Here is a 23,274-nt window from a genome sequence, read left to right as displayed (position 1 = left end):
AGCTGGTATGGGAGAATAAGGAGGAGCTAACTGTATATACAGAGGAGAAAAGCAGAGAGGACATCCCAGGCAGAAAGGAAGTACGTGCGTGTGAGAGCTTGGCAGGCTGGAGAACTGCCAGGGTTCAGCCTGACTGGAGGCGGGGCAAGGGTACAAGGGAGGGGGGCGTGTTGGGAGATGTAGGGATGCCAGGGTTACTTGTTGAAGGGTCTTATATGCCTGGTTATGAAGTTTAGACTTTGTCCTGTAAAGAGAACGGGGGCCAGGGGAGTGTTTTGCAGCAAGGAATGACACGGTCAGATTAATGCTTTAGAAAGGTCACTTTAGTGACAGGCTGGAGGATGGACTGGACAGGCAGGAATGGAGCCTGGAAGGAAAGTTGGGAGGAGACCACAGTATCCAGGAGAGAGATGATGGTGGGCTGGACCAGTGAAGGGTCAGTGGGGATGGGGAGAAGCAGGCGAGTTTGATAGATGTGACAGGATTGGTGACTGGGGGAATCCAAGATGACAGCTGGTTTCTGGCTTGAGAGATGGGTGGTTATGTGGCTGTTCCCTGAGTCTGCAAAGGCAGGAAGTAGATGTGCTTAGTTTCATTCATTCATTTATTGCATTGTGAACATTTATCGAGAACCTCCTATGTGTCAGGCCCTGTGCTAGATGCTGGAGTTTGGGGTTACCAGGTGGTCGCATTTGTCCCTCATCCCCTTCCCCAGTCCCACCCCACCCATCTGCCCTCTGGGCCACCCCGGAGCCGCTCCCTGCCCTCCCTGCTAGTGATCTGACTCCCTGGCCGGCCCTCTGAGTGTGACCTTAGCCCTCTTTGTCCACAAATTACCTTCTTCCCACCCAAATGAGGATGGGCTCTAGACCTGCAGCTTCCTAGGTAGACAGGGCTTGGAGACCATCCCTCAGCCCTTCCAAGGCCCAGCATCCTTCCTGCCAAGCGCTGGGCCACCTTCCCTCCCTCCTGAGGCATCCACCCGCCCCTCCCATCTTGGGCAGCACCGCCCACCAGCCAGGGCCTGCTCTCCTAAGGAAATCTGTTGTCTTCTAAATCCCTGCCCAGGACAACCCTCCAGAAAGTGCAGACAGGGATCTTAGGTGCAAACAAGAGAATCCACTGTAACTGTTTTAAGCAAGAAAGGAGTTTATGAAAGAGTATTAGGCAGCACATCTGATCTCCAGGAAGGCCAGAAAGTCGTGATGAAGACCAGGCCGCAGGAGTGAAGTCAGGGCCATGGCACAGACTTGCTCCAGTGTAGACCCACCCTTCTCCGCTGGGCAGATGTCACAGCTCACACCCCTGACCCAGAGCACGTCCCCTGCAACCTCCACCACTGCTGTCCCTGACAGCTACACGCCACTGTCACCAGCCCACCCTCACTTCCACATCCAAGTCTTGGAGTGGAGACTCCTCGTCACATGCCTACACCGGGGGCTGGGACAGTTTTCTTGCTTGTACTTAGCAAAGCCACACTTAACACAGGAAGGGTATTTAAAAGGTGCTGTCCAGGCAGAAAACAGGACAGGCCCCCACTGTGGTGGGCACACCCCCTTGGTCAGCATTCCAGCTGAGCTTCCAGAGTCTTTGGCTTCCCCTTTGGGATATGGTTTCCTGTTCCCCCCGTTTGGACATGCCCCAGGAGCGCCTTCCCCAGGAAAACTGGCCCCTCGCTCTTTTCGTCCCCTGTACCTCAGGCCGACCTCTGTCACAGTGTCTGTAAAGCTTCGGGGTCCCTTTCGAGGTGGTGAGCAACTTCAGGGCAGGGGCAGTCAGCTTGCCTTCTTCCTCGAGGCGGGGGTGGGGGGGGACTGCCAAGGCTGTGGTCCTCGGGGCTCTGCTCCCAGGGGCAGGGCCTGGGGTGGCAGCAGGTGCCACGGCCAGGTGGGGCCAGTGCTTGCTGGCTGGGTTTGTTCCTGGGCACAGTGGTGGAGGCTGGGACGCGGCTCCAAGCCACCCAGAGCCCCACGTGCCCTCGCGCGTACACGGCCGCTGAGCAGCAGATGCAGCAGCAGATGAGCCTGGGGGAGTCATGGCACCCCATGCCCCACTCCTTTGAGCCCGTCAAGAGCTTCTTTAAGGGCCTTGTGGAAGCCACGCAGAGTCTGCTACAGACGCCACTGGACGTCTGCCTTAAGGCGAGTAAGTCACCGTGTGACCAACCTTGGGTCCTTTACTCCCCTAGAGCCCTGTGATTAGAGACAACTGTGAAGATCGCCACCCTAAATCATGTGTCTCCTGCACAGAGGCCCTAGGCTGGGTGGTCAAGGTCTCCTGGGCCTGGGCCCAACCCTCCCTTCCAACCTCACCTCCTACCCATTCGGAGACCAGGTCCTGCTTCTCGCAGCTGCCCTGCTCTGCTCCTGCCCCTCAGTTGCTCCCGAGGTTCTGCCACACCTCAGCTTTGCCTGCGCTGGGCTCCCAGCTGGAAGGGCCAACTCCTCTTCCTCTGCCTGGTCAGGACCCACAGCTGTGCTCACCTGGGAAGCCTTTCCAAGAAACCCCGGGCTCGCTCGCTCTCCCGGCCGTCTCCCACCTCTGCCCTGGGCCTGCTCCATCTTCTGCCTGGGGGTGTTTGTCAGCCGGATACATGGACCCCTCCCTTCCTCTCTTAAATGCCTGGAAGGCAAGAACCACTTTGGGTCCAGCTCTGAGGTCACTGCAGGGCCTGACACAAAGCAGGTGCTCAGAAATATCCATTCATTCATCTCTGCTATTAGGATTCATTCAGACCATTTACTGAGCCCCTGTTATGTGCTGGGCACAGTGGGGTACAAAACAAAGCTCCTGCCTTTGTGGTGCTCAGTCTTTTAAGGAGAAGATGGACAACAAATGAATATATGTCAGCGATAAGAAGTGCTTTGGGGGACTTCCCTGGTGGCACAGTGGTTAAGAATCCGCCTGCCAATGCAGGGGACATGGGTTCGAGCCCTGGTCCGGAAAGATCCAACATGCCGTGGAGCAACTAAGCCCATGTGCCACAACTACTGAGCCTGCGCTCTAGAGCCCGCGAGCCACAACTACTGAAGCCCGCGCGCCTACAGCCCGCACTCCACAACAAGAGAAGCCACAGCACTGAGAAGCCCGTACATCGCAACGACACTCGCCGCAGCTAGAGAAAAGCCCGCGCGCAGCAACGAAGACCCAACGCAGCCAAATAAATAAATTTATTAAAAAAAAAAAAAAGAAGTGCTTTGAAAAAAAATGAGCTGAGTAAGGAGAATGGAGGGTGACCAGGAGGAAGAGCTTTTTTTTTTTTTTTTTTTTTTTTGCGGTACACAGGCCTCTCACTGTTGTGGCCTCTCCCATTGCGGAACACAGGCTCCGGACACGCAAGCTCAGCGGCCATGGCTCACTGGCCCAGCCGCTCCACGGCATGTGGGATCTTCCCAGACTGGGGCACGAACCTATGTTCCCTGTATCGGCAAGCGGACTCTCAACCACTGCGCCACCAGGGAAGCCCAGAGCTATTTTCTATGGGAAGTGGGAAAGGCCTCTTTGAGAAGGGGATGTGTGAGCTGACCTGAAGGATGGGCTGGAGATCATTGTGGTCACATGCATGGACTCTGGAGCCAGACTGCCCAGGTTCCTATCCCAGGCCCACCACTTCCTAACCCTGCCATCTTGAGCAGGGCACCTAACTTTTCTATGCCTCTGTTTCTATATCCATAAAATGGAGATGATAATATATTCCTGTCTCATAGAGTTGTTGTAAGGATTAAATGAGTTCTTACATGTAAAGCGCTCAGAATGGCGCTCAGGCATAATAAGCACCATGTGAGTGTTAGCTATTATTGTTGCTGCTGCTGATATATCTGGGGGAAGTGTCTTCTAGGCAGAGGGAAAAGCAAGTGCAAAGGTCCCGAGGCACAAGGGAAGAGTAAGTTTGGCATGTTGAAGGAACAGCAAAGGGTAGGTGGGGGGAGTCAACAGGAGTAGATGTGGGCGCAGGAAGGGAAGAAGAGAGAAAGAGATACCAAGGAGACTCCACAGATTTTGACCGGAACAACTAGAAGGAAGTTGTCATATTCTGAGATGGAAAAGAGCATTTAGACTTGGAGGGAATGGCCCTTTTGGCTCTCTGAGCAGCACCATGGTGGTTTGCAAGAGCAAATGCCTGACGAAAGGCAGTTAAAAGGGAGCCAAGAAGAAAATGGTTGATCTGTTTTCTAAGGAAGGTTGGTACGATGTGAAAGCACCAGCTACATTCCATATAAGAAATATTGGAAAAACCCTAGTCATGAGAACTCTAGGAACCAAAATTGCTTTTGATGGCCTCAAGGGTTAACTTTTGGAAGTGAGCCTTGCTGACCTGCAGAATGATGAAGCTGCATTTAAGAGAATTAAAGCTAATTCCTGAAGATGTTCAGGGCAAGAACTGCCTAACTTTCATGGCATGGATCTTATCCATGACAAAATGTGCTCCATGGTCAAAAAATGGCAGACCATGATTGAAGCTCATGTTGATGTCAAGATTACTAATGGTTATTTGCTTCATGTGTTCTGTGTTGATTTTGCTAAAAAATGCAACAGTCAGCATTACCCTGTGTGGTAGACATCTTCATTATCCCCCATTTTACGGATGAGGAAGCTGAGGGTCAGAGAGGTTAACTGATTTGCCCTAGGTCACACAGCTGGTAGGGGTAGAGGCAGAATTCAAACAGACTCTGGTCCCAAGGTTTGTTTTCTGATGCCCTGGAGTCTGCTTCCTCTCAGGCCATCACCCCTCATCCACCACCAGATAAGGCCATCATTCTTACTATCACAGGTAATACTGAGAGGTACTGACTCCCAGGAAGGCCACAGGGAGATGGGGGTCTTGCAGCACCACTGCCCGTCCAGTGTCCCGCCTCACCTCCCTACCTGTGAGTGTAACAGGCATTGCAGGCTCAAAAGGCTGAAATGGAATCCAGCATCTTCCATGCCTCAACCCCCAATCCTCTGCTTCTTGACTCCAATCTACTCTTCATTCTCCACTCCCATTAGAGTTAAGCCTTGGTACTTGTACCACTGCAGTATATCCTGAACCCAGCCCCTTTTCCATCCCTGCTGCCCCAGGTCAGGCCTGAGCCTACCAACAGGGCCTCTGCCTCCACACTCACCCTGCCCCATCCACTCCCCACCAGAGAGCGCTCTGGAGATTCTTCTGCTCATATCTACACTCCTTCAAACACCTTCCATGGCTCCTCAGTTTTTACACGACGCTACTAGCACCTGTCCTTAATGTCTTTGCTCCTGCTGTATCCTGGGGAAAGGCTCCCATCCTTTTTCTGGGTGTCCAAATCTTCCCCATCCTTTAAGGGCCAGCTGAGGTGCTTCTTCTTCCATGAAGCCTTCACTGACCCCTTCAGGCCCTGGAGCCCTTTCACATCTCCTCTTCGATGTAGAGCACTCTCTGCCTTGAGCGGTATGGCTCAAGCAAGCCCATTTCTCACCTCATTTACCTGACTGAGCTGTTGGAGACAGGGACCATGACTTGGGTTTCCCCTGAACTCCCTCTTACCTGGATGAGACCGGAACGCGACCTTCCTAAGGGTTCAGCTTTGATTTCTTGTTTTCGATCTTTATCCTAGAAATTGCATGTCTGCCATGAAATTGCCCCCTTCCTTGACTGCTGAATACATGGTTGACTCTCAGGTTGGTCCTGGAGCCTGCTGTCTCCTCCCCATGTCCAGGCCTCATTCACACTAGCCTGTCATTGCTCAGTTTGCTTCGGATCCTGGAAAGTGCGTTTCTGTATAGATCTGAGCCTTGTCCTGAAGTTTTCTTGTTACTGTGAATTTGCATTTCCTACTTAAATTTGCATGCAATTCTTGGGAAGAGATTATGCGAATCCCCAGTTCTGTAATATTTTTAGTATGTTTTGTAATTTGTGCTGCTTGCATGAACACCAGGCACTCATTTCTCACAATTCATTACAGACGTGAACTGCCAGCTCTCGGGGTCCTCCGGCGCCCAGCCGGGTTCCCTGCTGAAAACAAGCCCCTCACCAGAGCGATCACTCTTCTTAAAATGTAAGACCCCAGGAGCGGGGAGAGGGTGAAGAGGGCGTGGGGTGTACTTGTGGGAGGGAGGGTCACTGAAGTAGAGGCCCCCCCTTTTCCCCTAAGAAACCCAACTTCAGTTTTCTTAACCCTTATTATCAGTTTTTTAAAAACCACAGAAATAATACACGTTCACTGTAGAAAAATTAGAAAACAAAGAAAAGTTTTTTAAAAGAAAATCACTCATAAATCACTGAAGAGCTTTGGAAATGTTTCTGCTCACATACCCAAGCAGACACGTAGTAGTAGATAACTACTATTATTTGCCCTTTTAACTTTCTTTGGCATATCTATATACATACTGTGATAAATATTTAATATATATATTTTTTACAAACATGGTGTCATACTCTACATCCTGTTTTGTAATCTGTGTTTTCATCTACTGATATATTATGAACATCTTTGTTCCCTTAAAAAATTATACAGGTAATGTGTGCTTCTTGTAGAGAATTCGAAATTACATATACTAAAAGAAAACAATTGGCTGCCCCAGAGTTAAATGATGTTAATTTTTGTCATATATTCTTTCAGACATTTTAAAAATATATATGTCTACAGATTTTTTAAAATGGGATATTATAGATATTCTTTTGTAATTTTATTTATTTATTTATTTGTGGCTCCACCACGAGGCTTGCAGGATCTTAATTCCCCAATCAGGGGTCGAACTCTGGCCCCCAGCAGTGGAAGTACGGAGTCCTAACCACTGGACCGCCAGGGAATTGCCTTCTTTTGTAATTTTAAAAATTTAGGGCTTTCCTGGTGGCGCAGTGGTTGAGAGTCCGCCTGCCGACGCAGGGGACACGGGTTCGTGCCCCGGTCCGGGAGGATCCCACATGCCGCGGAGCGGCTGGGCCCGTGAGCCGTGGCCGCTGAGCCTGTGCGTCCGGAGCCTGTGCTCTGCAACAGGAGAGGCCACAGCAGTGAGAGGCCCGCGTACCGCAAAATAAATAAATAAATATATAAATAAATTTAATAGTATAGATTGAACAATTTTCTATTTTAATAAACACAGATATTATAGTTATTTTTAAAGGATACATGGTATTCCATTGAATATGCCATGTTTAAATCAATCTCATATCATACTATTGGACATTTAGGCTGCTTTACATTTTCATTTCTATAAACAGTGCTGCAGTAAACATCCATTCTTGTACCTCTTTGTTGAATTAATTAGTGACTGAATACACCTTAGCTCATTTTTGTATTTTTTTAGGAGTAATTTCTCAAAATGGAATTACTAGGCATGCATTTTTTTAAACTAAACTTTAACAAATATAAAATACATAAAGTGCACAAGTCAAAGGGCTGTAGCTCAATGATTTTTTTAAAGTGAACACATTCAATAACTTCCTTCAGACCATGAAATGGAAACTTCTAGCTCCCCAGAATCCTTCCTCATGCCAGTTCACTATCCCGAAGGGTAACTACTCTCCTGACTTCTCACAGTAAAGATTACTTTTGCCTGTCTTTGACCTTTATATAATGAGATCACTCAGACTACTCTTTTGTGTCTTGCTTCGACAGAACAACATGACATTTGTGAGATTTACCCATATGATTGTGTGTAGCAGTAGTTTGTTGATTTTCACTGTGGTGTAGTATTCCATTGTATGAATGTAGCACACTTAATATATTGATGGACATTTTGGATTGTTTAGCTTTTGCCTATAGTGAATAATGTTGCTTTGAATATCCCTGTACATGTCTTTTGATGCACCTATGTATGCATTTCTGTTGTGTATTTACCCAGGAGTGGGAGAAAAGGATGCCCAGTATAAACACTTCTATGCAACATTGTTCTAGATGTCCTAGAGAGTGCCTTGAGGCAAAAAAAAAAAAAAAAAAAGTAACCTATAAGGATGGGAAAAGGGAAAAAAAGATCATTATTCAAAGGTGACATTATTATTTACAAAAAATCCAAAATAATCTGTAAATAAATTAGTTACCAAATGAATTTAGAACAGCTGCTGGATGTAATGTCAGCATACAAAAATCAATTGTATTTCTATGTATTGGCAATAAACAATTAGAAAATGAAATTTTAAAAACATTATTTTCAGTAACACTTTTAAAAAGCTAGGAATAAATCTAACAAAAGACATACAAAACCTCTCTACAGAAAACTCCAAAATATTACCGAGAAAACTATCCAGCAGTATCTACTAAAGCTAAACATCCACATGCCCTAAGATCTAGACTTTTCTCTAACTTCATGTCTACAGATGTGTATAATGCAGCAAGAACTGTTATTGCGAGTTTAAATCACCACCACCTTTCTGGAGGACAGTTTGGCAATATTTACCAAAGGCCTTAAAATCACAATCATCCCCGTCGACCGAGCAATTCTTCTTCTTCTAGGAATATATTCTAAATAACTAATCAGATACATAAAGATGTATTCATATTAGTATTTTCAAAACCTTTTTAAAAAGCGTATTTTTTAAGGCGGGGGGAGGGAATACGTTAAATTATAATTCATCTATACATCAAAATCTTAAGGTTGCCATTAAAATGCTTTTTTTTTTTTTTTTTTTTGCGGTACAGGGGCCTCTCACTGTTGTGGCCTCTCCCGTGGCGGAGCACAGGCTCCGGACGCACAGGCTCCTCGGCCATGGCTCACGCGCCTAGCCGCTCCGCGGCATGTGAGATCTTCCTGGACTGGGGCACGAACCTGTGTCCCCTGCATCGGCAGGCAGACTCTCAACCACTGCGCCACCAGGGAAGCCCCTTTGCTCATTTTTTAGTTGGGTTATTCTTTTTTTTGTTTTTGTTTTTTTTTGATACTGAGTGGTACCAGTTCCTTATATACTCTGGACATTAATCTCTTAACAATTATATGGTTTGCAAATACACTCAGCTCCCTGTATCCATGGATTCTGCATGCACAGATCCAACAGCCCATCAAAATTTGATCAGAGGTTTGTTGAATCCACAGATGAAATTGATGTGGTAAAATGTTCATAAATACTTCAATAAATTTCAAAAGCAGATTACCCAAGAGCCTGTATAGTATGACACCAACGTTAAGAAAAAAACTATAAAGGGTCAAGTAAAGAAAAAAATTGGAAGCATATACACCCAAGTGTTAACAGTGATAGGATTATTATTTTTTTTATTTTTATATAATTTAAATTTATTTATTTTTTTATTTTTGATGGTGTTGGGTCTTCGTTTCTGTGCAAGGGCTTTCTCTAGTTGCAGCGAGCAGGGGCCACTCTTCATTGCGGTGCGCAGGCCTCTCACTATCGCGGCCTCTCTTGTTGCGGAGCACAGGCTCCAGACGCGCAGGCTCAGTAGTTGTGGCTCACGGGCCTAGCTGCTCCGCGGCATGTGGGATCTTCTCAGACCAGGGCTCGAACCCGTGTCCCCTGCATTGGCAGGCAGACTCAACCACTGCGCCACCAGGGAAGCCCCGATAGGATTATTTTTCATTAACTTTTTAGAAATTGGCAACAAATTCCATGGTACAAAATTCAAGCCGTACAACGGGTGTGCACTAAAATGTTTTCTCCTGCCCGTACTCCCCAGCCACCGCCCCACTCGTGATTTCCGTGTTTCCCTGTATTCTACCCTGAACACTTGCGGGACAACGGGTACCAGCAGGGTCGGTTTCCAGGGGGCGGGGCAGGGGCACTGGCCCCGCCCATCGGGCCTGGCCCAGTGTCCCCGCCCTCCGCAGACGCGCGTACGCTCACGCTGGAGCCAGGCACGCTGCACCCGCGCGTGCGCCTCTCGGCAGACTGCTTGAAGGTGCGTTGTGGCTACCACGGCAACCTGGGGCTCAATCCTGCGCTGCGTTTCGACGCGCTGTGGCAGGTGCTGGGCCGCGACTGCTTCGACGCCGGCCGCCACTACTGGGAAGTGGATGTGCAGGAGGCGGGCGTCGGCTGGTGGGTGGGCGCGGCCTACGGCTCCCTGCGGCGCCTCTGCCGCAGCCCGCTTGGGCTGCAACCGCCAGTCCTGGTGCCTCGAACTATATGACCTCGAGTACTGGGCCTTCCACGACGGCCAGCGCAGCCGTCTGCGGCCCCGCGACGACCCCGACCGGCTCGGCGTCTTCCTGGACTACGAGGTCGGCGTCTTCACCTTTTACGACGTGACGGCATGACCCACCTGCACACCTTCCGTGCCGCCTTCCAGGAGCTGCTCTACCCGGCCCTGCGGCTCTGGGAAGGGGCCATCAGCATCTCCCGACTGCTCTAGGGGCCGACACCTGAGTGGCCGCCCTAGGCTCTCCGCGGCTTTGGTCTCACCCGATCCGGACATGGCTGGTCTACTGCCGCCTCTGTAAGCATTCCCATCCTCTCCCCTACCAGTCATGCCCTGTGCTTTGAACAGTTCCTCTCCTAGGTAGGCTAGTTTCAAACGGGCCCTAAACACAGGTCCTCTGCTGCTGCTCTCTCATCCGAACTCCCCACCGCCACCAGGGCCCTTCTACTACACTGCTTTTAGTCCAGGTTCCTGAAAGGACACACCCATGGGTGAGCCCTAAGCATCCTCACCATGTCAGAATACGTGATCCTCAGCCTCAGAACATTCTCCCTCATACAGCACTCAGAACCGCCTGGCACATAGTAGGCGCACAGTAAATATGTGAATAAGAGTCGCTAAGACTCTTCTGTCCCTTAATGTCCCTTGGATCTGCTTCCTCCTCTCCACTCTCCTTCAGCTTGTCCATGTCACTTCCTTAAGAGCAGCTGCAAGAGCTTCTTAACACCTGGCCTGAACCCTTTCCCATGCTCATCCTCCACCCTACAGCTAGAGTGATCTGCGTGAAACCACTTAACCTCTTAGAACTATCAGAAGGTTCCCAAGGAGACTATGTGGGGGGAGGGGAGCACTTTACCTTAGCAGTCAAGGCTTTTCTAGTCTGCCCCAAACTACACGTCCTCATCTAGCTCCTACTGCTCTTTTCAGAGACTCTCCAAACAGAACTGTGTGTCGCATAGTTCCACCTCTATACCTTTGCCCTTTCCCATATAAACACATTTATACAGGAAAGCCCCTTCTTCTTTTTGCCTGTCTGTTTTCCCCAGGCTTAACTGCCCCCAGGAGGTCTCCCCAAGCTACAAGAATCTCTCTGTATCAGATCCACAGTCTGGGACCTGTCTTTCCAATTAGATTGGAAGATTCCTAAGGGCAGCCATGTCCTACACCTTACCCACCCTGAAAAGTTCAGAAAGTCCCTTCCCTCCAAGGCAGCGAGTGAATGACCACTAGCTGGCTGCTATTGAATCAGAACAGCTGAGCTGGGAGGGTCTCACAGATCACTCAGCCTGACCCCATTGTACATTTGGGGAGAATAAGGTCCTGAAAGAAAGTTGCCTAAAGTCACCCACGGTGATTAAGGGCTCGGCCACCTCCCAGCCCTCAGGCATGTGTCTCACTTGCCCCCTGGCCCAGCCCTTCAGGCCCAGCTTTCAACCTGGAAGATTTTACTGCTTATTCATTTCTTAGGGAATGTTGGGAAGAAATCAGCAGGTGGCTGTTGCTAAGCAACCACAGGCAGTTTTCCCAACTGTCTTGGAATCAAAAGGAGAGGAACTAACTATGAGTGGGGTTTGGGCAGCTCAGGCATCCCTATGCTCCTCAGATCCAAAATGTTGCCAAGGAAACCCAGAGAGCCCCTGCTTTCCAGAAGGTAATGATGGAAATAGAGAAGGCCAAATCAGCAGGGCTTCCCAGGGAGATCATCCCCTCTAGTAGGGAGGGAAAGGCCTCTTTCCAGGGTCTGTGCCTCCGTTCTGAAGGTTCAGCATCCTGTCGGTCAAATTCCTTATATGGTTTTGAAGTGGTACTATGTAAAAGTATCTTCTTAGGTGCTTGGCAGGAGGGCAGTGGTAGGGTGAGGAAAACGCAAAGCAATCTCCCTCAGGGTTTAAACAGACTCTCAGTGCGTTAATTGGTTTGAACCTTATAAAACTGGCAATTTCCAATAGTTTTTTTTAACCTAAAAACGGTACTTTCATATGGGGCAATGTAATGTAAGTAGAATACAAGGCAGAAGGAACCTCAAAAGTGGCTTTAGTCCTAACCAAATCATTTAAAATGCTAGCTTGGATAGATGTCTTCAGCACTATGCTCCAGGAATGCTGAGAAGAGGGAAATTAATTCTACTGGGGATGGCCCAGAGCTGAATTCTGACAGGCAGAGGGCATTCCTGACAGAGGAAGATGCATGCACTTGACCCCATATCTCTGTTCATCCCTGCAAACCAATATTTATTCCCAGACCCACGGCCACAGGGTCCAAGTAAAAATACTTGCTATTTTGTCAGGCACTGTTCTAATGCTTTACAGCTATTAACTCATTTGATCCTTACATCACCCCTAGGAGGTAGAAAGTTATCCCAATTGTACACATGGCAAAATTGAGACACAGAATGAGTAACTTGCCCAAAGTCACACAGCTGATGGTGGAACTGGGGTCTGTACTCATCCACCATGTTCAGGTGAATGCAGCCGGTCTCTAGCCAGTGCCTACTCGCTCTGGCCCCTCTCTTTTTTCTTTTTTTTTCTTTTTTAACATCTTTATTGGAGTATAATTGCTTTACAATGGTGTGTTAGTTTCTGCTTTATAACAAAGTGAATCAGTTATACGTATACATATGTTCCCAATCTCTTCCCTCTTGCGTCTCCCTCCCACCCTTCCTATCCCACCCCTCTAGGTGGTCACAAACCACTGAGCTGATCTCCCTGTGCTATGCGGCTGCTTCCCACTAGCTATCTATTTTACGTTTGGTAGTGTATATATGTCCATGCCACTGTCTCACTTTGTCACAGCTTACCCTTCCCCCTCCCCATATCCTCAAGTCCATTCTCTAGTAGGTCTGTGTCTTTATTCCCATCTTACCCCTAGGTTCTTCATGACCTTTTTTTTTTTTCTTAGATTCCATATATATGTGTTAGCATACGCTATTTGTTTTTCTCTTTCTGACTTACTTCGCTCTGTATGACAGACTCTAGGTTCATCCACCTCACTACAAATAACTCAATTTCTTTTCTTTTTATGGACGAGTAATATTCCATCATATATATGTGCCGCATCTTCTTTATCCATTCATCTGTTGATGGACACTTAGGTTGCTTCCATGTCCTGGCTATTGTAAATAGAGCTGCAATGAACATTTTGGTACATGACTCTTTTTGAATTATGGTTTTCTCAGGGTATATGCCCACTAGTGGGATTGCTGGGTCATATGGTAATTCTATTTTTAGTTTTTTAAGGAACCTCCATACTGTTCTCCATAGTGGCTGTATCAATTTGCATTCCCACCAACAGTGCAAGAGTGTTCCCTTTTCTCCACACCCTCCTCCAGCATTTACTGTTTGTAGATTTTTTGATGATGGCCATTCTGACTGGTGTGAGATGATATCTCATTGCAATTTTGATTTGCATTTCTCTAATGATTAGTGATGTTGAGCATCCTTTCATGTGTTTGTTGGCCGTCTGTATATCTTCTTTGGAGATGGCCCCTCTCTTATTAGGCCTGTGATGCTTTGCTTTTGCTCGGTTTCTCTGTGGGACTTAAGTCTACCTTTGGATTACCTTCCATGGGCTCTGAGATGAGGTCTTACACCCAGAGGGAGATTTGAGAGTTTGGGATTCATGTAGCAGAGTCAGAGCTGGACTATAAAGGATGAAAACTGCAGTTTTGGTCCACAATCAATTGTGGCCTCAAGCTAGTCACTGTACTCCTTGGGGCATCATCTGTAAAATGAGGTTAATGACCCCACCTGCAAGTGCTGTGAGGCTCAGATGAGCCCACAGGATATGAACTTGCCTTAAAAACTGTACAGTACTGTACCATGCCAGGACCTATCTGCATCCGCAGTGGAGTTCCTGTTGTGCCTGACACGGTGCTGAGACAGCCGATACTCCTAGCTGCCATCTGGCAGTAGCAGGAGCCTCCGTGAATACTCAGCACAGGACTGAGCTTCCTTGGGGTCCATGTCTGTAACGGTACTGATCACTTATTCTCTTTCAGACTTGAATTTATAGAAATTTCCTTATTGATAAGAGCAAATTGCTTGCAGATGTGGTTTTAATAAAATGAGTACCGTCCCTTTTTTTTTTTTTTTTTTTTTGGTACACGGGTCTCTCACTGTTGTGGCCTCTCCCGTTGCAGAGCACAGGCTCCGGACGCGCAGGCTCAGCAGCCATGTCTCACGGGCCCAGCCGCTCCGCGGCATGTGGGATCCCCCCAGACCGGGGCACGAACCCGTGCCCCCTGCATCGGCAGGCGGACTCTCTACCACTGCGCCACCAGGGAAGCCCGTACCGTCCCTTTTAACCGTGTTCTTCATTGGGAGTTTGTGTTGCTTCAAGTACACGGCACCCAGGCCTGGACGGGGCCTTGCTCATTTCCCACCCCCTCCACAACTTTCTTGCTCTAGTCAGCTGGTCCTTGATGGAATAGCTCTAGTAATGGGGGGAGTTCACTATTTCTGAAGGTAATTCACGTTAGAACTTCTTGCTTATGTGGCAACAAATTCTGCTCCTAGCAGTTCCTATCCAAGATAATATTATGTAACTTTGGGCAACTTTTGATCAACATTGAAGCCATTTGTGGTCACTTACTAATTTTTAGAGATTTCAGGGACCCTTTCTTGTCTACTGAATGATATCTTCTGTTTCCGCAGTTCCTTTTTGCCAGGGAGAAGGGGGACAGTGATGATAGCCTGGTGGAGGAGACGCAGTCTAGCAGAGGGCACACAGAGGTGGCCCAGCACAGCCAGGGCATGGTGAGCAGGAGTCCATACCACGAGGAGGGGACAGGCTGCCCAAGAAGCCAAGCTGCATACGAGGTGGGACGGTAAGCATAAGAGGGGTGGGGCCCAAGGTTGAGTCCGCCATGTCCTACTCTGAAGCCTTCCATGGCTTCCCATTGCCTATTGAACACAGTCCAAAGTCAGCAGGCTTTTAAGCCCTTGCTTCCTTCCTGACAACCTTCCAAATCCCTTCCTTCCTCTCCATGTGGCCATTCCCTGCCCAACTTTCACCTGGACATACAGGGTACTTCCCATGCCCCAGATTCCACAATTCCTCCCTCAGTCACTTCTCAACATGCACAGTTGAACTAAAGTGCCACCTCCTCCAGGAGAGCTTCCCTGGCCAACGCCTCCTCTCCCATCCCCACTCCCATAGCTCTCATGACTCTTGGAAAACATTTCCGCAATTCACACATGCAGGGCACTATTTGTGGACGTAACTGCACCCAACAGGCTGTGAATTCTCCAACAGGGACCGTCTGCTGCCTCACTGTGGGCCCAGCACTGGATCTCCTTCCTGGCAGGTGCTCAGGGACGTACAAATAGGCCAGAGCTGTGCCCAGAGATCCATCCTCCTGCCCTCAGGGCCTGGCACAGCATGAGGTGGCCAGCTGCTCCTGGCTGCAGGCAGCCCCATACTTTACCTACATACGGCATTCACAGGCTATGATTTTCTCTATGTGCCCTGATAGGAAGCGGGTTCTAGACGATGGCCCTTCTTCACAGTTCTCTCCAACACATTACCCAGTCCTCTACCCAAAGGGCAGAGTTAGGCCCTGTGCCCTCACTGGCTCTTCCAGGTGTGAGCCTCACTGGCTTCTGCCCTCTGGGGGAATCCAGCTGAGGTCTACAGAGCAGCCTGGGCCCTTCTCACATTCCAGTCTGACAGGACCTGGAAGCAACTGACAGGTTCCCTGCTAGAAACTGCCTGCTGTACATTCTCAGCCAGAGCCCCAGCTAGGCTCTTCCCTCCTTTCCTTTCAGACCCACCTCCTCTTCCCAGGCCCTGGAACACATCCGTCTACTACCATACTAAGTCTCTTCTTGTTAGGAGGTCTCAGATATTTAATGTCATCTCTGCTCTTGTAGAAAAAAAAAAAAGGCTATGGAATCAGAAATTTTGATTGTCTGCTCATGACTGTTTGTAGGGAGAAGTGAAAGGGAGTAAACAGCAGCCAGAAATGGATGCCGTCACACTCGAGCTCCTAGCACGTCAATCTTACGGATTCTCGTGAGTACAACCCCGGATTCCCACCCCACCCCACCCACACATACAAACGCGAGTCTCCTTCCAGAAACTGTTTTGGGATCCCCAGGAGAGGGAGGCCCTATCCTCACAAGTAAAGAAACTTCAAAGAGCAATTTACACATTCGAAAAGAGACTCCAAGATACACTTTTTTTTTTTTTTTTTTTTTTTTTTTTTGAGGTACACGGGCCTCTCACTGTTGTGGCCTCTCCCGTTGCGGAGCACAGGCTCCGGACACGCAGGCTCAGCGGCCATGGCTCACGGGCCCAGCCGCTCTGCGGCACGTGGGATCTTCCCAGACCAGGGCACGAACCCGTGTCCCCTGCGTCGGCAGGTGGACTCTCAACCACTGCGCCACTAGGGAAGCCCCCCAAGATACACTTTGAATCAAGAGGAATTAAAGTAACCAGGTCAAATAAATATGAACAAAGATTAAGAATTTGAAAGTACATTTGAAAATAATCATTAATCTCAGTATTGGTTCAAAAGAACAAAGAGGACTATGATAGGGAATCTCTGTGAAGGGTTCATGCTTCAGTTCAAGGAAGTCCAACAGTGAGGATCTTTTGTTAGCTGGGTTTGTAATTTCACGACGGATCATGGAAGGGCTGATTTCAGCATCGCCAGCATACTTACAAGTCACCACAAGCTGCAAATACGCCAAGCCCCACACTCCCCAGCTCCCTCACGTGCCCCACTGCACGTGTCACCTTCTGTGGTTTACTTTACTGTGCTCCTGGTTTATGGAGCATCTGTCCCCATCTGAACGGAAGTCCCATAAGGAGGGGATTCACTGCAGTATCCTCAGGCCCCAAAGCAGGGCCTGGCACATAGTAGGCCCTCCACATTTGTTTAAAGAAGGAATAAATGCCATTTCCCTCTCTTTGCTCAGAGCTGTGAGTGCTTTGGCATCCTCTGCCTGCAAAACACTTTGGCCAACCCCTTCTCTAATGCCTAGTGATGGCTATACAGCTAACTAGACTCAACCCCAGGGCGGGCAGGGGATAAGGAGAGAGAGCTGGAAGGAAGAGATATTTGGGGTCATTAGGGTTGGTTTTGCAGGCAGGAAGAAGGAAGGCTGAAAGGAGAGGGCCCATACAGCCAGCACTCACTCCTCTGCACCCTCACTGCCACTGGGCAGTGATGAGATGCTTCTGAGCCCACCGCCCCTTCTGGGCCAGCCAGCCTGAGGCAGAGGCCACCCATATTTGCTCTCTGTATCCCTCCAACGGGCTTGACCCAGTGCCTAGCCCCTAAATGTCTGCTGTCTGGGTGGGGAGTGGATGAAAGCCAGATCCCCGGAGACCACCACTCCTGCCCCACCTCACCCAAATGCACCCGATGGCACCAGCATTCAGAGAATGGCACTTTATTTTAAGACTTGATTTTTTTGCCATGATTTTCTACCGATTCCTCCATGATGGTGTCATCTTCTTCCACAGTGACCAGGACCTTCTTGCCCACCAGACTGAAGATATCTTCAGGAGGGTAGCCTTTGGGCTCACCCACCTTCACAGTGAGCATGTCCAGTGTTAGAATGGTGCCTTCCGGAATTTTCACTTTGGCCACCACAGACTTGCCCAGCTGTGGACAAAATTAAGACTCAGTGCCAGCCTCACAGAAATAGTTAGCACACGTTGCTTTATCCCCAAGGTCCCTGATCAGTTTTCTCGCACAAGGTTACCTGGATAGCAGGGACTCTGTTTTCCCCCTTCGGTGCCTAGAACAGTATCTCACACACAGCAGGGACTCGGCCAGTGTGGGGTGGACTCAGAGGAGGGGCCTTTATAATAAAGGACTCAGGTTATGTAGCCAAAGAGAGCCAGATCCGAATCCCAGGCAGCTGGGTACAAGCTGTGGCTGAGTTTCTCTGTAAAATGGGAAATAACAGTGTCTCTGCCCTGTCAGATGACTACAAGGATTCGTGAGAATAATGTATGTAACCTACCTGGAACATAGACTGCTCTCAGTAAATTAAAATTATGATTGCTTTTGTCATCGTCCAGTTCAGCATCACATTTTAAACATGGGGAAACAGAGGTCCACAGAGGGCGGGTAAGCTGGCCAAGGTTGCGAGGAGCCAAGATGAGAACCTGGGGTTCCTGACTCCTGGCCCACTGCTCGAGGGACACAAACTTTGTGTCCTCCTTGCTCAGTACAGTAGCAGTACAGAGGGTGCACAGACGCTGAGTATGGAAGGGAGCCTCTTAGGAAGAGGCAGATAGGCTGGGCAGGTGAGGGGAACAAAGGAGACCTGAAGCTCATGACCAGTGTTTCTAGGTCTTGCCCATAGATGCTTTTCAACAAAGTATCTAGTCCGATACTCTGCATCTTCCAGGTAAGGGCCACGGAATCAATTCTGGAATTTATGCCAGGACAAAACGTCTGTCGGCCGATGATTATCAGATTCTGCATCCTCTGGTACCTCACTGTTTGCCCAGGGAGCCAGGAGGCTCAGAACCAAATTAAGTGCTCAACTGCTATAACTCTCATTCCAGTTTCTGGGCCAATTCTCTCCCCTTTTCTTGTATAAGGTAGTTTGTTTCTTTTTACTGTTATTTTAATTTCCTGGTGTATATGCATCTTTAATTTGAGGGCAGCAAGTAGGCCCCACTGGGATAAAAGAGCACTCCTCTAGCAGGCCTGGTGTTATATCTTTGTTCTGGCCCAGACAGCCCGCAGCGTTTGAGGAGTGTCTGCTTCCCTGGCAGCCCCGGGACGTCTGGCTCTAGACTCAGAGGCCGAGCCAGGTATAGGCCATGGCTTCCGGGAAGCCCAGATAGTCAGTGTGCCAGGCAGGGCTCGCGGGCCTCCCCGTCCCCTCTATCTGAAGGTTAACGCTGCACAGCTCAAACTGCTCCTGAGGGAACGTTTGCGTCATCCCCCACCAACCCCGTGACAAGCCCCACCCCCATCAATCCATTGCCTCCTTAGGGATGCCTTGACATAGCACAGGCCCTCCTTCCACTGCCTCATGGGGCCCCTCTGCCTGGATGTCCCTCAAGGATTACCTACTCCACGGGACCCCAGACTTGACCTACCCGCGTGCCTCACGAGGGGCCCCGGATACCACCCCCCTTTACCCGGGGTCTAGAGCGCTGGGGCCAGAGGCTTCAGAGACTTAATGGAAAACTGTAATATGCCAGGGAACCAGAGAAACAGCTGAAGTTCCTTAAATAACCAGTTCCTCCCGCTGCTAATACGAACCCCAAAAATCTCATAGGCTCCGAGCGACATCCCTGCATCATTCCACTGGCCTGGGCTCAGGTAGGGCTGGTACCAACTACCTCTCAGGTAAGCGCATGCGGCCCCCTCTCAACAGTGGCACCCGGCAGGACAGAAGAACCCACCTTCTCGTTGCAGGCCATCTCACAGGGCAGCAGCTGCTTGGTCGGGGAGCCCAGGGCCCTCTCCACGAGGCGCACGGACCGCACTAGCTCGGCCAGCTCCACAGGCTCCAGCGAGGCCGAGTGGTCACTCCCCTTCCAGGTCTTGTCCAAAGTTATGTGACGCTCCAAGACCTTGGCCCCCAGAGCCACTGCGGCCACAGATATCACTATACCTGTTTCATGCCCAGAATACCCTATGGGAATGTCAGGAAAGAGCTTCTGATATTCCTTTAAAATAGAAAAAGGGAGGGAAAAAAAAGTTAAATAGTGTGGTACTTTCCGCATACATTCTAGAGTCAGGCAGATCTGAGTTTGAGGCCCAGTAAGCTCCAGGAAGCCTCTGATGCTCTCTGAGTCTCTCCTTCCCAGGGATAGCAGTACCTGGTGGGAGCTGCTATGAACTTGTGGAGGGCACTCAGCACACTGTAAATGCTCAAAAATAATGGCTGCTGTTATCAGGAACACGTCTGAAGAATGTTACACACTGCGCAAACCACGAAGAATAATAACAGAACTATAACCAAATGCCTAAACCCATTCAGAAAGCATCTGTCACATTTAATTAGCCTGAGCTGCTGAAAGCAAGTATGCTATATGCACAAATATCACCATCAATAATACATACAGCCCAATCTCAAAACAATCCTTTGGTGGGAATGCTAAATAATTAATTGGTTATCTATAATTCACTGGATGTGACGAAAGACATTCTAAGTGGAGTGAGCCTTGTCAGTGAGGGTGACCAGAAAGCTTAAGTACAGCAGAAAGACCCAGATGGGAATTAATAGAAGATAAGGATGGCTGAGTGGCAAAGGCCTTGAAAACCAGGCTTAAGGGTGTGTGATGGACAAAGAAGTGCAGGTTGCTAGGTCAGAGGACTCACCCTGCTGTGACAGGGGTGGGCTGGGCCTGGGGGGCAGGCTGGCAATTTAACTCTGATGGTGCCCTGCTCTAAAGAGAGAGGATGTGAGCATACCTCAGGTGGGGATGGAAGGGATATGGGGACCACACTTCACAAAGGAAGAAAACTGAGGAAAATATTTGGCGTCAGACACACTAAATTGTTAATTACGGTAATCTCTGTGGGATGGGATTACAGAGGATGTTCATTTTGTATGTTATATATTTCAGGGCTGAATTTTTTTTTTAAACCATGTTTAAATTTAAAAAATAACATGATTTAGAGATGAGCTAGAAATGGAGAAAAGACTACAGAACTGGGAGAGACAGAAACTTTAGTTAAAAAGAGAGTAGTGTCATTTCAAAAAAGGTTAATTTTTTTTTTTAAGTTAAACATGAAGACTAAAAAAATGTATAAGAGCTTATATAATCATGGGGGGAAAAAACCCGCAGAATGTCATATACGGTAATGAAAGAAAAATATAAAAGGAAAACTGGTTAATTGCAGTATCAGGATTGTGTGTGTGTATATTTAGAATTCCACTACTCTTACTATAATGTTTTTTGTACGATAATTACACACCTATATATTTCCAATTAATTATGTTTCGGGAGCTACCAGGAGGAATTGATAGAGATGGCCCGAAACAATAAGGGACAAAGAATTCTACTCCAGCTTTGCCACCAGGATGCTGTGAGATCTCAGGCCAGGTAAGGACTGGACCTCGTCACCTGTAAACCGACTGAAGTGGAACAGACAAAATGCTGGGAGAGAGAGAGCTCTCTCAAGGTTGTCACTGTAACAACTCTGACCCTCAAGGATACTCAGAATCAGAGAGCTGGTAAATAACAGAGTTGGAAGTAGGAAAAGCCAGAAGTTTCAAGAAGGTCTCCTACAACTCAATATGAAGAAAAACGGATTTCTATACACCAGTCTTCATATCTGCATTATTCACAATAGCCAAAAGGTGGAACCATCCCAAAATGGTTTTGTTGTGCTACCATCACCACCATCCATCTCCAGGACTTTTTCATCGTCTCAGAGTCAAACTCTATACTCATTAACACTAACTGCCCATTTCCCCCTCCCCCACTGACAAACAAAATGGGTATTTTGTTTGTCAATATGGAGAAAAGTGATGTATTTGTACACCAATGTTCATATCAGCATTATTCACAATAGCCAAAATGTGGAACCATGCCAAATGTCCATCAACGGATGACTGGATAAACAAAATGTGGTACATATATACAATGGAATATTTTTCAGCCTTAAAAAGGAATGAAATGCTAACACATGCTACAACATGGATGAACCCTAAAGACATGCTAAGTGAAAGCAGACACACAGAGGGACAAGTACTGTACGGTTCCATTTATTTGAGATACCTAGAGTAGTCAAATTCATAGAGACAAAATAGAATGACTGCTGCCAGGGGCTCGGGGAGGGGAAATGGGCAGTTAGTGTTTAATGAGTATAGAGTTTGACTCTGAGATGATGAAAAAGTCCTGGAGATGGATGGTGGCGATGGTAGCACAACAGTGTGAAAGTACTTAATGCCACTGAACCGGACGCCAAAAAATGGTTAAGATGGTAAATCATATGTATATTTTACAAAAACAAACCCACAACTCACTAAGAAAGCCAGCGATTCACAGAAGACGGACCGCTGATGGCCAATACACACAGGTAAAGAAAATGTATATGGACAATTATGAAGACTCCCCCTTAAATTTTATAATGAGAGAAATTAAGGTTGGTTTTAAGAAAACGTAATTTGTAATCTTTAGAATGTATCTGACTCCTTAACTGCATAGTTGATTCTAATTTGATTCTGCAACAGCAAGATCGTCAAAGGATGTTCGAATTACGAAGCACGTCAAGACTGGTTAGAATTTGGGCTGCATCTTCCCCACAGCAAACGGCCCAGTCAGACAAGGGCCCTCCCTCGGGCTCACCGAGATGACGCACAGGTTGACGTCCTCGGGCTGGAGCGGGTACGCACTGGTGCACTGGAGGAAGCAGAAGTTGGGGTTGAGGGGCTTCACAATCTGATAGACTTGCTTCATGGTGTCCATGGACTGCATCCCACTGGAGATGACCATTGGGCGGCCTGAGGGACCCAACACCAACACCATCATCACTTTCTTTTTAGGTGTTCTGACTCTCCCTTAAGCACACCCCTGCTGTTTGGTTTCATCATTCTACTGAACCCTGCAAACATCTCTTAAGCACTGTGCCAGCCACAGTGGGGGAACAGAGGGGAGCCTGGTGGGTTCCTGTTCTCAACCACGGGAAACGTAGACTCCCCTCACCCCCATAACATTATTGTTCAGCAAAGTGAACCCAATTAAGAGGAATTTCACACTCTTTAGAGAGAGATGAGCATCTCATTGGATTAAGAGGTTGCACGGTGTGGTAGGGTGAGCACTGCCCCAGACTCAAGAGTGTGAGGCTCGGGGCGGCCAGTGTCCTAGCTGTGTGTTCTCAGATGCCTCGTCAGTGAAGTAAGTAGAAAGCAGCATCATCATATGACCTGCATCAGTCCCAGGATTGTCATGAGGATCAAATGAGATCACTCATGTTGTAAAACCACTTCACAAACTGTGATGTGTGGAGGTTGGATATTATACCTACAGAATACTTCTCAAAGTCAGAGCTTCCTCTAAGAAGTTTGACACATACTGTCATATCCTTAATTTTATATAAATATTTTCTTAGAAATTAAAAATAATTTAAAAATTCTTTTAAAAAACTGTCTTATTTTTCATTTCTTTCCTTGCAAGTCAGCACATGAAAAAGTGGGAGTATAGGCTGACTGGAAAATCTGTCTTCAGGAGACTCCTTTAGCGGGTTATTACTAGCGGGGTGAAAACATGAAGGTCTGGACTCAGATGTATGACAAAAATT

The 23,274-nt window shown here is 48.1% G+C and overlaps 2 protein-coding genes and 1 pseudogene across 2 annotated transcripts in view; 2 read left to right on the top strand and 1 right to left on the bottom strand.

The window, feature by feature from the left end:
- TRIM14 (tripartite motif containing 14) overlaps positions 1–20,870 on the top strand; it is a 34,155-nt gene extending 13,285 nt beyond the window's left edge. Inside the window, 8 exon segments of the mRNA XM_012533615.3 lie at positions 1,965–2,145; positions 5,925–6,017; positions 9,736–9,973; positions 9,975–10,153; positions 10,156–10,343; positions 14,699–14,871; positions 15,976–16,058; positions 17,517–20,870. Of these exon segments, the coding sequence (XP_012389069.1) occupies positions 1,965–2,145; positions 5,925–6,017; positions 9,736–9,973; positions 9,975–10,153; positions 10,156–10,259 (795 nt within the window). The 3' untranslated portion in view covers positions 10,260–10,343; positions 14,699–14,871; positions 15,976–16,058; positions 17,517–20,870.
- On the top strand, positions 3,946–5,212 carry LOC117201896 (40S ribosomal protein S3a-like; annotated as a pseudogene).
- The window catches only part of NANS (N-acetylneuraminate synthase), a 29,376-nt gene continuing 23,529 nt past the window's right edge, over positions 17,428–23,274 (bottom strand). Inside the window, exons 4-6 of the mRNA XM_004271471.3 lie at positions 22,323–22,477; positions 19,425–19,691; positions 17,428–17,658 (exon numbers count right to left, since the gene is read on the bottom strand). Of these exons, the coding sequence (XP_004271519.1) occupies positions 17,449–17,658; positions 19,425–19,691; positions 22,323–22,477 (632 nt within the window). The 3' untranslated portion in view covers positions 17,428–17,448. The remainder of the gene's footprint in view (positions 17,659–19,424; positions 19,692–22,322; positions 22,478–23,274) is intronic.

The sequence above is a fragment of the Orcinus orca genome, chromosome 6, assembly GCF_937001465.1.
Source record: "Orcinus orca chromosome 6, mOrcOrc1.1, whole genome shotgun sequence".
Classification (NCBI taxonomy): Eukaryota; Metazoa; Chordata; class Mammalia; order Artiodactyla; family Delphinidae; genus Orcinus; species Orcinus orca.
Note: the sequence above shows the minus strand (reverse complement) of the source record. Positions and strands in the feature narration are given on the sequence as shown.